Below are 17,587 nucleotides of genomic sequence, written 5' to 3'. Positions count from 1 at the left end.
AAATAAGCTAAGGGGTCGGTTTGCCAGCGTGGAATCAAACATGGCGACAAACATGACTCTTGGAGAGGAGGCTGCAGCTGCTGCACCGGTTTCACCGGCTAAAATGGAGAAGGGAAGCGAAAAGAAGAAGCCAGTGACTATCGAAGATAAATTCGCCTCAGTGAGTCACACTAAATTTGTAAATGTTTTCCACCGAATCCGTTAAATAGCCCAATTCACCACGAAGTTCCGGGATGGGATGTTTTCAATGTACGATTGATTACTCTGCGATTCGCGATTGCTTGTCATAGCACGATAACATCAATCGCTCTCAAGAACAGAAGAACTGTTCTTTTTCTTATCATAGTTTTACTCCCCTTAAGATTGAACAAAAAATTGCTGTCATCTGTATAAGCTGTCAATTTTCCCTTAGCTTGCACTGGCAAAGTTTCGCTTCGTTTTGTTGACCTTACACTTACAGAACGTGCAACGGAGTGTGGGTGTTATTCTGTAGAGTGTACAAAATATGAGATCCCTGTCACGTCAGTCTCAAAATGATAGTGACTAGATACTTAGTGCAGGTTTTACGGAAATTTGACTCCAGAATGGGGGTCTTGCAACTTCTCTCGCTACATGTTACCATGTTGCTTTTACATAAAAATAGTTCGTGCCATCGCCCTAATTTCTACCGCCACATCATCAGTTCGTCTGAAGAAACCCGACTGTGACTAGTGACGTACGTTGCATTCATTTTGAAAGTGTAAACAACCAACGAACTTCTGCCCAACAATCAACAAATTTGTTTGTCCTACATTATCCAAAGAAAGCGGTGCAAATGACAGGCATTAGAATACAAAGGCGAATCATTTTAAATGTGCGTTTTTCAATTATGTCAATAGTAAAAGTAAAAAAGAGTTTGTACAGAGATTTTCACTTTCTGTAATGTTTATAATTATTTATGTTCACATTGTGTATTGTTTATAATGTAGAGTATTTATACATTCAGCATTTTAAGTTGTGCCACAGTGAATTTACTGATGAATTATTAATGTTCCAGTGTAGGCATGATATTTTGGTCTTTGTCTGTATATCCTTTTATATTTTCCAACTCCCAGTGGTAACAAGTCACCAGTGATGTGATGGGGAGAATGCAAATTTTTTTTGTTATACTTTGCACCTCTTGATGAAAAATCTGATAGTTTAATTTGGACTGACTCTCTGTGAAGCACCAGTGAAAGAGCGCATGTATAATCACAAACAGACTAAACATGTAGAACATTGTTGTTATGTTACTTTGTGGAATACTCACCAGAAACAAACAGAAAGACTTGAACTTATGTGTAAACATTTGGGAAGGAAACTTGAAACTTATCTCTTTTGCAATCAAGATTACACTTGTGGGGAAGGGTGGATGGGGGTCATCGTGCGAAGTTTGTGATTAGAGAAAGACATTACCAGAAATTTACTGTTATTTGACCATATCATACTCTGTTTTAGCTCTATGGGAAAAATTTAATTTGTGATTATCACACAAAACAAGAGGGTGAAGCTTTATTTACTCCACAGTCTCCAAAGTTACTTCACACACAAACAGCAGACAAGAAAAGTTTGTAAAAATTTAACTTAATGAAAAGCTGTTCATGAGCCACATGGACACACCTTAGAGTAAGTTTGGATTTCCAAAGTTTTAGAGCATAGAAATTGACAAACTGACAGTACATATCCTAGCTGTCATTGCATCAACACACAGTGCAAATCTACTCGTTAATTTTCAATATATCCTGCCTGTACAGTGTTATGATCAGATTGACCCTTTTCCTGCCAAGCTCATATTTCACCATCAGGCCTAGCTTGTTAATAAGCTTGTGAAGCCTAGTATGTCCTATTTGGTGCATTTTAACAAAAAATTGAACATTTGAAGAACCCTGAAATCATAGATACTGTTGACATGATTTTTATGGACTAAAGCTGTTTGAATGGACCAAACCAAATGGGTTGAAATTTGTATGGTTTTGGCTCAATGCTGCTTTTCACTGAGTTGGCTGATGGGGAAGTGATACCGTCTAGCAGATAAAAGGTTAAACATTGCTGTAAGGTGAACACCTAAGGGAGAGAACATGCGCTATTATTTTTAATTTAAAAACAGGTTCAATAACAATACAAGACAGAATGTTGTGATGTCACTTTGCATATAATTACCCACCTGGAACTCTGTCTGTACATTCATCATTGACTTTTAAAGATTCCTGTAATTTTAATTATCTGACATTTGTCAGATAGAAAATGTTATGTCTATAGTCAAAGTAAGCTTAAGAGGAAACGATAAACTTTAAATGCAGACTTGTCAACAATAAAGAGCTTTGGATTTTTTTGATTGCTGTATTAGGACAGTAAACTGTGTAGTATTGTTAAGAGTGGGTCAGTTGACAAATTTGGAAATTCAACAGATGTTGTAGACACTTAGCTGAAAAATTACCAGATTATTGTCATTATGATTGAATACACATTTAGGTGATATGTCCACGTATGTGATGATTTAATAGCACAAGCTAAGGTCAACCATGGACAGAGGGGCCAGGATTACTTGACTGAATGGAGAACAGTGTGCTGGTTACCACAGAATGCAATTCATACAAACTTGCAGTTTCAATAGAAAACAAATTGTTTACACAGTGTTATTTTCTTATGTTGTGCATTTTCAGCAAATTCAAAATTCAAATGCTAGAAATATACTTTTTGAATTGAACTTTAGTTTTAACAAGTTTTCAATCATTGTGTTTTACTATAGACCCTAGAGAAACTTTCTCTTGGATCTTTTTAGTGAGTTGCAAAATTTCTAGAGTATAGATGCAAGGTGGATACCAGTACATTTTGAAATAGGGTATAAACTGTTAAAGTATAACTATCAAGTATCAAAATGCACATCAGCAGCTTATACTGATTCAGTGAACTCTGATCTGATTCAGTGCTCTGTTATTAATTTCACATAGCCAACAGTTTAATTCCAGTCTCCATATGAACAAAAGCAGACTTGTACTCAGATGATTATGTATCCAGCAATAGGATATTTATTTGTTCAAACAAGAATAGAAATCCTCCAAGCAAAATTGCTCGAGATAATGTCAAAATTTTCATCTTGATTTCTAAAAGTATAATTTTTTAATTTTTTAAAGTATCTGTTATTTTTTTATTTTCTACAGAGGGGGTCAGGGTTGGGATAGTGTACCATGAGAATTCGTATGCTAGTTTACGGATGTGAGGGGTCATCATCAAAGTCTTTACATTTCAGAAACACCCCTCTTCAATCTCATAACAGACAGAGTATTTTAAGTTTTAAAATTTGTTATTATTGATAACATAATTTCTAACATGCTTTTATTGAATCAGAATACTGTATTTCCTCTGGCTTCTGAAATTTTTTAGTAAATTTACGAATTGGGTATTGAAACTTTTCGTAAATTTTGAAATTCATAAGTAAACTTAACCGTTCCAATACGGAATATCATTCAATCAAATTCAAATTAAATACAACATGTGCTTAGACAGAACTATTTTGAGGTTTGGGGGCCTTCAGCTCTCAATCAACCAGCTGCTTCCTTGCATTCGTATATTTACGAATCAACAATGAAAAAAATTAGTAAATCATCTAAAAAATTAGTAATTTTACGAATTTGAGAGTGGCAGAGGAAACACAGGAATATTTAGACAGTACCAGTACGATGGATATATTAATTATTGTGGTCCTGTATTGCACACATCCTTAAAACAAGAATGTCTTGCCATACTTATGTTCAGCACTTTCACTTAAACAGAAGTAACAGTGATACAAAAAATGTTATTCATTTTTTCATACCATTATTCATTTCCCTGTGAACGCATATTAATGTAACAAAATCAATGTATTACACTCAACAAGAAAAAATAAAAAAAGCTTGCTATTCAGCTTGTGCCGGACACTGTACAACTGTCACACATTCATTCATATTACTGTAGCAGCTGCAATGATCATTGCCATACACTTGTGTTTGTTTCATTGGTTGTAAAACTTTACCACTATTTGTTTTCTGAAAGTCAGCTAGTCACAGTAGACATCATCAAACATGATCAAAAAAGCTGCATAGGATTGTTGTTCATACATCTTGGGAAACATTCTGTCTTAAGGTTCCAAGACAAGAAATGAACCTTTTTAATCTAACAATTCTCTGGTGGTTAATAAGCTCAGAACCTCTGTAAATTGTACATTTTCTGAAAACCTAGATTTAGGGGAATATTTTGGTAACAACACTGTCATTGCATTGGTGTAGGATATATCCAGCAGTTAGCCTTATTTTTGTAAGTGATGTTTGTGTTTGTTTTTGAGGCACTGAATGTCCATGTACCTGTACATCACTCCCACGATAGAGGGCGCCTCAGGGACAGATATTCAGACTCAAACTTTTAGAATTTTTTCTAATCTATCACTTGTGGGGGCTCATGGAGAAAGAAAAACTTTCACTGGCTCAGTTTTTCGAAAATCTAAAATTTTATTTTTCCTCCATTGAGTTAACACAGGGATGGCAGCCCCTTTGAATTACCGTTACATGTTTCTCTAGTACTAGAGTTTGCACGGTGACCCCTGATTTTTATTCTTGATTTTGAAAGAGAATAGTTGAAAGATTCCTTAAGGAAAGTTTAAGCAACAGTTTGTCTTTCACTTTTGAGGCGCATACTACCTTAATCATGAAGACAGGTGAATTGCTGCAAATGTCACATTTTAAAAATATTGAATAATTGAAATATGTTTCTTCTTTTTTATTTACAGTTATTTATTGATCCAGCAATAAATAAGATGAGTCAACAAATGCAGGGTGCATTTAAAGAACTTGATGCTCTTAGCAAGTAAGTGACAATTTTAAGAACAGCGGTCTTTTAGGAGTCTTACAAGATTGTATGGATCTATCAGAATCAAAGGTAGCAAATCTTATAAGAGTTTATGGATCTGTCAGTGGACTGGTTTGTGATTTACCGCTTGATGTTCACATTTTATTGAAGGTTTAAAATGGCATACTATAATGCACTTGGTATTGAATTTCACAGATGCTCATATATGCTGTATACCACAGATCAATATAGCCTTGAACTTGGTTCTAAATTAGTATACATGGATTTTTATAGTATCTATGTACATGTAAAGCCTTGGTTGTGAAAATATTAGAAAAACAAAGAGCTTTCTTATTTTTACGATGTAGTCATTAAAGTATAAGATGAGGAGGAGCTTTGAAGTTCCTTCAGCAGCAAAGATAGACTGGTGTCTCATCTTGGGATGTGTGTTTAAACACTGATACTCAACAAATTTTCCAGTTGTCTTGAAGTACCTTGACACCATTACCTCATACTGATGCAGACAAGGAATTCTGCAACATCAAATTTCATTACAGTGTTACACAAACCCCAAAACATCAAATTTCATTACACAAACCCCCACACATCAAATTCCATTACACAAACGCCCAAACATCAAATTTCATTACACATACGCCCAAACATCAAATTTCATTACACATACGCCCAAACATCAAATTTCAATACACAAACCCCCAGACATCAAATTTCATTACACAAACCCCCAGACATCAAATTTCATTACACAAACCCCCAAACATCAAATTTCATTGCACAAACCCCAGACATCAAATTCCATTACACAAACCCCCAGACATCAAATTTCATTACACAAACCCCCAGACATCAAATTTCATTACACAAACCCCCAGACATCAAATTTCATTACACAAACCCCCAGACATCAATTTCATTACACAAACGCCCAAACATCAAATTTCATTACACAAACCCCCAGACATCAAATTTCATTACACAAACCCCCAGACATCAAATTTCATTACACAAACCCCCAGACATCAAATTTCATTACACAAACGCCCAAACATCAAATTTCATTGCACAAACCGCCAGACATCAAATTTCATTACACAAACCCCCAGACATCAAATTTCATTGCACAAACCCCCAGACATCAAATTTCATTGCACAAACCCCCAGACATCAAATTTCATTACACAAACCCCAGACATCAATTTCATTACACAAACCCCCAGACATCAAATTTCATTACACAAACCACCAGACATCAAATTTCATTGCACAAACCCCCAGACATCAAATTTCATTACACAAACCCCCAGACATCAAATTTCATTACACAAACCCCCAGACATCAAATTTCATTACACAAACCCCCAGACATCAAATTTCATTGCACAAACCCCCAGACATCAAATTTCAATACACAAACCCCCAGACATCAAATTTCATTACACAAACCCCATGATATCAAATTTCATTGCACAAACCCCCAGACATCAAATTTCATTACACAAACGCCCAAACATCAAATTTCATTGCACAGTCCTCTCTTTCCTTTCAGTCCTCTCTGTGTAGTCTGTGAGATCACATGATTCAGGGTGTTGTCAGGTGATATAGGTCACTGAACCTAGTTATATCTATAATGATCAGTATTCAAGTGTGCCTGTCATTTCACATTTTCCATTCTTTCATTTCATAGACAAATGGAAAAAGAAAGAGAAGAAAAATGGAAAATGAGACATATCAAAGGTAGACAAGATATTCCAGGACCATTGGAAGGAAGGTAAGAACTTATGGAAAATCAAAAGGGAAGTGTATAACCTGAGAATTCCAGGAATAAGTGCCTGTTTGTATTGGTAATGTCTTTAAACCTGACTTTACTTTCTGTGTCATTGAGAGAATCGATCATTATCAGATAATTCTTAGACAGAACAGTGTGAGTAGATCACTGGGGAAAGCAGCTGTAAATCCCACTGCTCTCACATGGAAGGGAATGTCATTCACACATGCAGATTGTGTGACACATTCTACTGGCTTTGAAATCTTAGAAGACAAGTGCTTTATCTTTAACATCACAAGATGAGCTTACTGGTATTACCTTCTCAGCCAGGCAATTATCACAAATTGATGCAATGAATCATAGCATCAATATTTCCAAAAAAATCATGTCTTTTGCAATGGAAGTGTTCAATCACAAATCATAATCTCAATCAATAAAAATCCTTCCTTTACATTCAGGGAAAATGCAATGTCAGTAAAAGTGTAAGTTGCAAAATGAGATGTGAAATTTCTCTTAAGCCTCAAAATTGAAAGACTTAAACTGTAGCCCCAATATTGCCAAAGCAAAATTTACATCATTTCCTTTTGGTATCAAGAACAAAAATCAGAAGACCCATGTGATATCTGGTACTAGAGAAACAAATTACCCAATCTTTTCCAACATTTGAATTCAAAATTGTAGCCATCCCTGTGTTAACTCTGTTGGGAAAAATAAAATTTTCAAAGTTCACAATACGGTATAAGCAGTGTTCTCACCAGAAAAAAAATATTTTGTGAGACATTTTGTCCCGCTGACCAAAAAAGCGGGACAACAGATGATTTTTGTGAGACAATATATAAATATGTTAAAAAAGTCAAACTGCAAATACAAACCTTATACTATGCATGGAAAAAATAAAGGACTCAATAACTCTTTCAGCTTATCAACTTTTTTATAAAAACTCTGTAAACATATCAACTGATATTGAATATCAGTGCCTTTTAATGAAAAGTCTATGGGACTTTTGTTCTTCCAAGTGTTAAAGTCCATTTCGGGGCCCTGTACCATAATAGTTGCTAGAGTGTCCAGCCATTCAGCACCAAGTTGATTTCTGTCATAAGTTAAATTGTTTTGCACACTAAATCCCCTTTCACAGTCAGCAGAAGGAACAGGCCAAGTTGGTGCTGTGGCATCTATTTAGATTAGGAAACATATCCCTATGATGTTTATAAACAATCATTACATTTTGACGCGAAATTTCGGTTGCCAGCCAAGGCTACAAATTTTGCCAATTGATCGAAGCATGGAAAAAAAAGACATCCATGTTCTCACGTACCAATATAATATACTTATCACATGCGCAAGCCAAAAATTGATAATTATTTACAAAATAACAGAACTTTTCTCCAACTAGTCCAAATTTAAACCTCTAAACTACTTTTGGAATAATATCATCAATCGGCAGTGGGCAAGTTGTCAATCATGTCCAGTTGTAGGTAATAGGTCGCTTGGGCGAGGAATGGAGCAAATGCCTGATGACATCACACAACACGTACCTCCCACAATTTTTATACATGATTTCAAACATAGCAAAGACCTAAAAATTATCTCAGACAAAGTTGCGTTATTTTTCGACAACAAAAATCGACTGAATCTCAACGGCACGAACACTGTAACGTCATGCCCGTCCATGCCCTGGTTGCCATGCAGAACCCACGGTATAATGCGACCAGCTTCGAGTTCGCTGTTTTCGAAAAATGTTCATGTAATCAGTGTTCTCCCTGAATAAGGTAACAGGGGCGTGGCGCCCTCTTGTAAATTCCGAGCGCCCCCTTGCCAGAAATGAAAAAGATTTATTTTTTGAAAAATAAAACAATAAAATGTACGGGGAAAAAAAGTTGACAGTGATTTACAAGCAAAATGCGAGCGTGAGCGTCGATCCTGCAGACTGCAAACGTAATTCTCATCGATCTTGCAAATCTCGCGAGTTTGTGATGTCATCCGAGATCATAAGCCCATGTGCAACTCATCGAAGGCAGCCATATTTGCATGGCTCAGTCCGTAACGTTACGTTAGCCACGGTCCCTCCATAGGGACCGTGCATTAGGTAACCGACTTAGCTGAGTAAACATGGCAAGGAGCTGGAGGGTAACCAAGGACAGCAGAGTACACTGAAGTTTTTATAGGAGGTTAGAATTTCGTTTGTGTATTCCTTCCAAAAGCAAAACAACCTAATTTTAGGCTCGGTCGGACTTGTATCAGGATGAGAACACGTGAGTGATGGTGATAATTTTGCCATCGATGAATAAATGTATGTCTCTAGACTCGCTATATTTTCGTTTGTAATAAAAGTTATGGAACACTGTTTCAGATCTCTTTTCCTTTGAGTTTTTTGTACGAAAAAAATCTGAAAAAATGCTCCCCAAACCTGAGTGTTATGGTGATAATTTTGACATCGATGAATAAATGTATGTCTCTCGCTACGTTTTTGTTTTCAAAAAAATGAAATCTTCATAATTGAAATCAGTGAACTGTAATAAAAGTTATGGTACACTGTCTCAGATCTCCTTTCCTTTGAGTTTTTTATACGAAAAAAATCTGAAAAAAATACTCCCCAAGTGCCACCAAATGACACCATTTTAATCGCTGTTTTTCAAAAGCTCCAACGGCAGGAGGGGGGACACCCCCCTCCTGACCTCCCCCCGCGACCGCTAACGCGGTCGCTTGTGGTGCTTCGCACCACGTCTTCGCCCTCTTCTCACAAAATCCTGGGGAGAACACTGTGTAATTCCTTAGGGATGGAGCTTTCATTCTTGTGTTTTTGTAGTTCAGATTATTGTTGTCGTAGCCTATGAAAATATTGATCGTGCCCATGACGCCTCGAGCTTCCGCAAATTCCGTGGATGTACCGGTATGCATGCGACGCGAACACGTCCAGTGTGTCAGACTACCACTTTCAACACTTTTACTTGTGGTTCAATACACAACGGCTGTGTGGTATACGTAATGCATACTTCACATCGGCCATCGTGTATCGAATCACAAGTGACTGTGGTTTAAGTACGCCCTCTGATGGACATTACTTCCAGATTGCCTCGGTTCCAACCAGGAAGTGTAATTATTCTCATCAATTATTTACGTCCATGGTGAGAAGTACTGGCTGTATAATATGGCCCGGCCGGCCATACGGCTGGCTCCACGAAAGTTTATAATTTCAATGGCTTGCCACTATTGGTGCGCACGCACAAGAAATCCGCGACAAAACAGAAATATATGTGAGAATGTCGTGGAATAGCGGCCTGGTGAGAACGCTGTATAAGCTTGTGAAAACTTTATGTTCTTTATGAGCCCTCTCAATTAGCAGACCAAAATGGCATTGTAAAAGTTTGAGAGTCCAAATATCTGTCCCAAAGCACACACTACTTAAACGCTATCATTTTTCATTTTATCAATATTATATGTCAACCTAGACCGTGAACAGATTGGATCTTTATATCCTTCATGAAACAACATAATGATGTTGATTTTGAAAATCATTAATTAACATATTTGCATATTAAATCATTGTCTTTGCCAACACTTGAACTGTTTCCACACTATGTATTATCAGCATATGGTCAATCACAGCTGTCTCGGCCACACATGATTTTTTGTACTCCTACAATTTCAAACAACCCTTATGGTTTTGTCAACATTTTCATCTCCTGACAGTGGTCAAAAGCTAGAAGATATAATTAGCCTTATAGAAGATTTAGTCATGTATGAAGATGAAGAAAAGGAAAAGAAAGCGTGAGTAGAGAATATAACTTTGTATTCCATGCTGGAAATTTCATAACATCATCAAGATCTTACAGTCACTACTGTATAATATATCTCACTCTAACACGCGATATAAATTCACTGTCTGCAATTAATAATACTTAACATGCAGTGATACAAATGTTTCAACTGGACATCTGGTCTGTACATTTCATGGAATTCTGTTTTAATTTGTCCCATTGTTGAGCAGATGTGACAAGCTCTGTACCGCCATGTGTAGAGATTTCCTGTTACAGTGTCTGAGAGTTTTACTGATATGAAAAAAGGATTGTTGCAAGACAAATAAATATTGCTATATTTAACAGCTTGGTTATTCTCTGTACTGCTGTTTGCTTTCAGCAAATTTCATTTTTTTGATCTTCTACAATCTTCTTTGGAACCTCACATTACGCTTAATTAAAACCATTTATAACAAGCCAATCCCAAACCTGCTATTTATGTGCAGATATTGTCTCAATATTAATTGTCACTTTTTTTGCCAAGATAGTGGTTGTAAATATCTGTTTTATATCAATACAAAATATGAATTTCTGTTAATGCATTAATTATTAATTTAAACATGCTGTGTTTTTTTCATGTAATTTTATTTAAATGACTCTTATTCTTTCACAAATTATTATAATTTTATCCAATTGTTATTTTCAGAAACAATGTCCATATTTAGACCGATAATTTATAAAATTTGTTGTATTTGTGAATAAATAAACTTAAACAGAAAACAGAAAATTGACAAAATGTGAATCAGATTTAAAGATACGTGCTAAAGTTTCAACCTTTTAGGATAAATGAAATATTTCAGAATTAAAATAATGTATGTATGAATTGTTTTTTGTGTCCCTAAATACTAAGTACAGCAGAATGTTGGAGGAACAGAAGTCTGTAAAATGTCTGATTTTGACATGGATACATTTAGGAACATCTGTTGCAATTGAGACTGTTTAGTGTCCAAGATATTTGCATAGATTTATTTTAATGTGGACTGTTACTAATGCCAGCTGGTGCATCGCCGTGTGTGTATGAAGAGCACACACTCCTAAATACAAAGTCAGGCTATTCTATAACCACCTCAGCTCAGGGTGTAATTCTTCTTTCACCCCCACCGCAACCCCCACACCCTATTTCTAGTGTACAGATACTGTCTTAGAATAGCAAACAAAAGAACTAAATTGGTTTGGTTAGAGGGTGAAAGCACTGCCACTACAGTTCATATGATAAAATGCTAGGGTATAGGATATTTTTATGTGTACGTCTATTACTGGAGTACTTGAAAATTCATGTTTTACCATTCACACTGTTTATAGGACCAAAATGTTACAACATTGAGTATTAAATACATTAGTCACTAACTGAGTGGAGTTAGGAAATCTACCTGTGTATTTGATGTTTGTCTCTTGATATATGTACCTGCATCTTATTTCCTTGCTACACATCACATAGCTACTTGTCTCTGTGTTTGTATTTCTCTTCTCCCTGGGTCCCCCATGCATATGGATCCAATTTAACTATCATTTGAATATATGTAAACTTTTATCAGATTTTACTGTTGTGTGAAGATAAGAATGGACAGTGAAATTGATCTAAATGTTATCACACTTGTGTAATTGGTTTGTAAAGTTGTTTCAAAACTTGCCTTAGAAGTTGCACTGACTTGTTATAATTGCGGTGAAAATCAGAGAGCTTTTATGGACCCCTAATAAACACACACCATGGGAGTACACTTTGCGGTGCACTTCACATATGCAGAATCATATTACATTCCGTACCGCTGCCCTGAGTGTCACAGCCACAGCATTGGCAAGTCATCCTCAGAAATGAAGACGGGCACTATCCGTGTTTGGGAATAGTACGAGAACTCGACTTTGAACATATTCTCGGCCATGGCCACTACTGAAATACAAGTGTGTGTACACTTGTAGGAAACATTTATCCCACACATAGACACTAATCAGTTCCTACCGGCTGACAGGTTTTATTGCTTTACTTCAGCAATTACAGCTGAAGCCTGCTGTGAAACAACACTATCATCCGTCTGTTCTTTGCCTCAAGTTAATTACAAGTACTGATACTGCAGCAAGTTTTGGAACAACTTTACAAACCAATTACACAAGTGTGATAACATTTGGATCAATTTCACTGTCCATTCTTATCTTCACACGACCATAATAGTGTCTGACTTATTCACCACATTGCCTTTCATAAATATTTGTCAGACAGTACATTTCCAAATACAAAACACAATTTGTTGCTTATATCTTTAATTAATATTTTTATTTTCAATATATTCACAATAGTTTGCTAGTCAGACAACCACAGAATATAGAATATGTATTCATCGTCTTCCTTTATACAGATCAGTATCTGCTCAGCTCGATATCTAACTTGAAGTATATTATCTATCAAATGCGTGTTCAACTGGTTGTAATAAATCACTTGTTTAAAACTGCAACATGTTTCAGTACTACAATAAACTTTGTGACAATAATTCCCTCCTTCCCAACACATTCATGATGAACTTTATGTAAATTACCTTCAGCGTCAAATTTAATATTCTTTTCAGAATGGCATCACCAGAGCATTTGGATGATGCAGCACATATATCTATGATATCCCAGGGACTTGCTGCGTACATCTCAACACTTGACACTGACCAACTACAGAAACTCAGTACAAGAGTTCTCTCTGATACAACACTATGGTTGTCCAGACTTTTCAGGTATGTGTACTCATGACACACTTCCCAGAATGACTTATGGGAATGTCAAAGAAATTTTGCACAGCATAGTTGAGTAAATTTTCATGCCTAACATTCATCAAATATTAGAAATCATTGAAAGAATCAACAGAGACAACAAACTATGACTGAACAAGTGTGGGAAAATTATAACTTGTTGAGTAATTCATCTTAATGTTTGATTAATTAATGTAACCAACCAACCAACCAATTAAACCATTTCTTAGTTAATTTATCAAATGATTGATTGATAAAAAATTATTTGTCTCAATCTATTAATGATTGATTGACCAATTTATTGATAAATGAATAATAGTGTGGTTTACCATGTGTTCAGGCAGAGGTTGCATAATTTTCAAGGTATACATGGATATTGTCACATGATGTGGATACAGCCAATGAAAACCTTTACTTACATGTGACATAATTTTCCATCAGATTCAACGATGCATCGGCATACTACCACAATGATGACAGGGAAGGCTTGATCCGAATTTGTCGCTTAGTTCTACATAATAAATATGAGAAATATGGTAATGAGGGATTCAATGCTTTGTATACAAAACCACCAGTGATTTATGTGAGTGGGGCAGCCAGGCCAGGTCTGGGACAATTTATATGTTTTCAGGTAAGCCACTTGGCTCTGTTTGCAATATGACATCCAAGGAAGAATGTATTTTGTGATGTCATAAAAAGAAGGAAGTAGTATAATGTAATAAATAATGAATTGTGATGTGAAGGCAGCTTCCTAGATTAATGACAGTTCTTGAACAATATTTATTAACCTGTGTTGCAATGGCTGATAGTCCAGTGATATGTTGCTCTAAAGAGCAATACATATTGATCATGAGTTGACTGATATTCATATAAAGAGGATCTATTGGGTTCAAATCTGTTTTCTTTTCATACTGCTGTCGAGTTTTTTGAGCTCCATCATTATAGGAATGAAGAATTTTTATATGCATTCATTTCAGCTTGGTTTACCATTATCAAGTCTCTGTACTGTACCTTGCAACACAATGTTTGGTTCACAGCATACAATGGTGAGTTAGCTTTCCAATATGATAAATGATAGCAGTAAAATATAATCATTTAGGCTTCACTCTATTGTTATATTGTGCATTATATAGGAAGATATATGTACAGTGGTAGTTGAATGCTTCTTCAAGAAATAAATTTGTATTTTGAAAGGGTCTGTCAGTTGCCATCAGAAGTGGTAATGATCATACAGATGTACAATACCATCATATCAACAACGCCAATCAGTAGATAATGCATATATACTTCTGCAAATCTCTGCCTGTTTTTGTGACAGATTTTAATAATTACCATATAATTTTCAATATTAAACAATTTCTGAATGTGAATTTTTTCACTCATTCTATTGTTTTTTCAGGACATTGCATCCTTAGAGAGGCTTATAAAAGATGACGTAGCTTCATCCAAGATTCCCCTCTTACTAGTAGCAAATGCAGGCACACCTCTAGCTGGCCATACTGATAATATCAACCGACTTAGGGAGATTTGTGATGAGCACAAAATATGGTTACATGTCGAAGGGTAAGAAAGTCAGTATTTTGATAATTATACCAGCAGGTAACAATAGATTCTGCTTGCAGTGTCAAAACAGTTTTTCGTAAGATTGTTCAAAAGAAAATGTTAATGTTTATGTATAATAGTAAGATTGTTCAAAAGAAAATGTTAATGTTTATGTATAATATTATCTGTAGATAAACATCTTCATGATGCAACATGCAGCTACAGTAAATTGTAACACCGGTACTGAAGATAAAATCTGATTCCAATGTGTTATAAATGCATTGCACCAGTATTTCAGATATCATGTGTGGTTTTCTGTAACTGGTGATATCTCATGGGTTTATTCAAAGCTGTAGACATGACCATGCTGAGTTTTTGCCTTGTCTGTGTTATTGGCCAGTGACAGCGAACCAACACACACACACAATATTTAATTCAGTTTTAAATGATAATCTCAGTTTATTGTATTCTTTTTTGATACTGACGTACTTTAATTTTTATCCACAGAGACAATCTAGCAGCGTTGCCACTGGGGGCGCCACCATCATCAGTACTGGTAAGGCCTTCCTTTGAATTTACATTGAAATCACTGTGATAATATTGGTACAGTGTGAAGTTTTCTACTAAATACAAATGAATATGTACTGGATGCCAATGTTTTTCATATATAGTAACAGTGCTTTTGAATTATTTTTGGTAGTTTCTTGCCAGTTTTCTTAATACAATCATGTGTATTAGATGTAAATTGAGATGCCATACTAACTTTGTCATCTCTTTGTTCTGGATTGTAGTCTGCCAAGAAAGCTAACAGCATAACCTTGACACCAAGTGTGTGGCTAGGACTACCTGCAGTGCCTGCTGTTGTATCCTTTCCAAACATAGCCATTTTCACTCCTTGTTGATAGACAGACACATGAGACCCACTTCAGTGATGTAGACAGAGACAAGTCATTATACTCATGAACGGTACAGAGAGAACAGAACATGCAATAAACAGAAAATAAATTGAGCGTACTTCGATAAATAGAGCATTAGTATTGACTGTACACACTTAGTAAAAAGCAGAGAAAAACTTTATTTCATCTTATGCCGTTTTATCTCAAGTACTTGCATCTGTACGATAATATTTTGTTATGTATCTGCATTGAAGAAAATTCAAAACTGCTATTCAGTTTGATGTAGAATTAATGTTAGTACAAGTTAGCAGGTCAGATTTGGATGATTTTACCTTAACAGATTCTTGACAGACACTTTACAAAGTTGCTGATCCAGCCACCGTAAGTTTCAACATAAAAAAACTTAGAACTAAGAAAAAAAGAGATAAAACAACTTTGTTGTCGATTTTATTATAGACAAAATATTAATGGAATCGAAGAGAGCAATTATTTCAAATTTTACATAAATGGTTTTTACATGGTGCTTGTAAGTATGCTCAAGGTAATAGGAATACTCAAAAAACATAAGTAGATCGATGTTTTGTAAAATTATAACCTGATTTGAATTGCTGAACTATATATGTATGTGAAAGTGTGACATCCAGAAGAAATATCCAAATAGCATGTCTTCAAAATAATATGTTTTGATTTTGAATCACTGGACATTAAAAGTGGAATGCTTTGTAAACCTCATTGATTTGTGATATTTTAGCAGTTACAGCATTTCATAGTTTTCATGCATTGCATACCCAATAATATTTGTCCCTGTTCAATTTATTTCCAGTCACTAGCAGCAGGACTGAGTTCCTCACAAGTCCATGAAAAGTTATCAGCACTGCCACTCTGGGTGACACTACAATTCATGGGTCAGAAAGGGATTGTTAAGAAGGTCAAACATGCAGCTGATCTGGTAGGTCAAAGGTTAAACAAAAAATACAGTGCAAGGGTCTCCATTCAATGATACTAATAGGCCAGGATAAATAATTTCATTATTCCTCAGAATCTACTTTAGCTAATTTACAATATTTTTTTGACATTGTGGCAAATACAAACCACCGCACACATTGTATTTATGTTAATGCTGTCGGTGAATGCGTCTTTTAGTCTCTGGAGTTTTCACATCTGTGGGGCTTTGAATGAGACTTTTTTTATGAACTCTTAGGAAGGGTTACTATCAACTAACTGAATGGCTTCAATCTTTTTTGTACAATGCGATGGAAGTCAACTTTAAACATTGCGGTAATATCCCTGTTTTGTAAAGGTTAGTTTATCATGAGTATTGACCAGTAATTTGATCAACAGCATATGAAATGATAGCCACTATTTCTTGGAGCGTGCTCACAATTTATTCTGTCAACACTTCTAGTATTTGTACAGTGTTGCAGCCAGGACGCGACAATGTCCCCAAAACCACACCGGTTGCACCACATTCTCACACATTGTGGTTCAACTCGGGCACACATGATCTTAGCCAAAAGGCCGAGAAGCAATATTTTTTCTCTCTCTCTTTATGTGGATGCAATTATTGTATTGACTAGCAATCTGTAATCAACATTACTGCTAATATTTGTACATATTGGCTGGAGGCCATAAGTACTGAATAAACTGAATTGAATTGAACTCGGGCACACTCATGACTCTACTGTGTCACAGACATTCTCCTTGTCTGTGACTTTATTCAATGAGTGAAGTCTGAAAGTAAATATGAGTTACTGGCCTTTGTTTTGCATGATTACCTTCAGGCTTATATTAAAAAATACTTTCGAAGCTGTGATTAAAAGTAACTAAAATGCTGCATTTGGTTGTAGTCTGACTGAGCTCTAAATGAAGGCAGATATGGTATATACTGGGTTTTTTGCCTGAAATTAAAGCATAGAGATGTGGTCCCGGTAGCTTGAACTTTCTTTTGTGAAACTAATTTATGATAAAAAAATACAAAATTTGATTGACGACTGATGC

At 35.6% G+C, this 17,587-nt stretch overlaps 1 protein-coding gene across 9 annotated transcripts in view; it reads left to right on the top strand.

Moving 5' to 3' along the window:
• Nucleotides 1-2: 2 nt before the first annotated feature.
• LOC139150889 (putative pyridoxal-dependent decarboxylase domain-containing protein 2) overlaps nucleotides 3-17,587 on the top strand; it is a 34,457-nt gene continuing 16,872 nt past the window's right edge. For all 9 annotated transcript variants that reach the window (XM_070723329.1, XM_070723333.1, XM_070723334.1 and 6 more), the window contains exons 1-12: nucleotides 3-160; nucleotides 4,781-4,857; nucleotides 6,545-6,628; nucleotides 10,316-10,393; nucleotides 12,981-13,136; nucleotides 13,593-13,782; nucleotides 14,129-14,197; nucleotides 14,551-14,714; nucleotides 15,201-15,249; nucleotides 15,485-15,556; nucleotides 15,941-15,970; nucleotides 16,413-16,538. In XM_070723329.1, the coding sequence (XP_070579430.1) occupies nucleotides 41-160; nucleotides 4,781-4,857; nucleotides 6,545-6,628; nucleotides 10,316-10,393; nucleotides 12,981-13,136; nucleotides 13,593-13,782; nucleotides 14,129-14,197; nucleotides 14,551-14,714; nucleotides 15,201-15,249; nucleotides 15,485-15,556; nucleotides 15,941-15,970; nucleotides 16,413-16,538 (1,215 nt within the window). In that variant the 5' untranslated portion in view covers nucleotides 3-40. The remainder of the gene's footprint in view (nucleotides 161-4,780; nucleotides 4,858-6,544; nucleotides 6,629-10,315; nucleotides 10,394-12,980; nucleotides 13,137-13,592; nucleotides 13,783-14,128; nucleotides 14,198-14,550; nucleotides 14,715-15,200; nucleotides 15,250-15,484; nucleotides 15,557-15,940; nucleotides 15,971-16,412; nucleotides 16,539-17,587) is intronic.

The sequence above is a fragment of the Ptychodera flava genome, chromosome 15 (genome assembly GCF_041260155.1).
Source record: "Ptychodera flava strain L36383 chromosome 15, AS_Pfla_20210202, whole genome shotgun sequence".
Classification (NCBI taxonomy): domain Eukaryota; kingdom Metazoa; phylum Hemichordata; class Enteropneusta; family Ptychoderidae; genus Ptychodera; species Ptychodera flava.
This window is presented reverse-complemented; position numbering and strand designations above follow the sequence as displayed.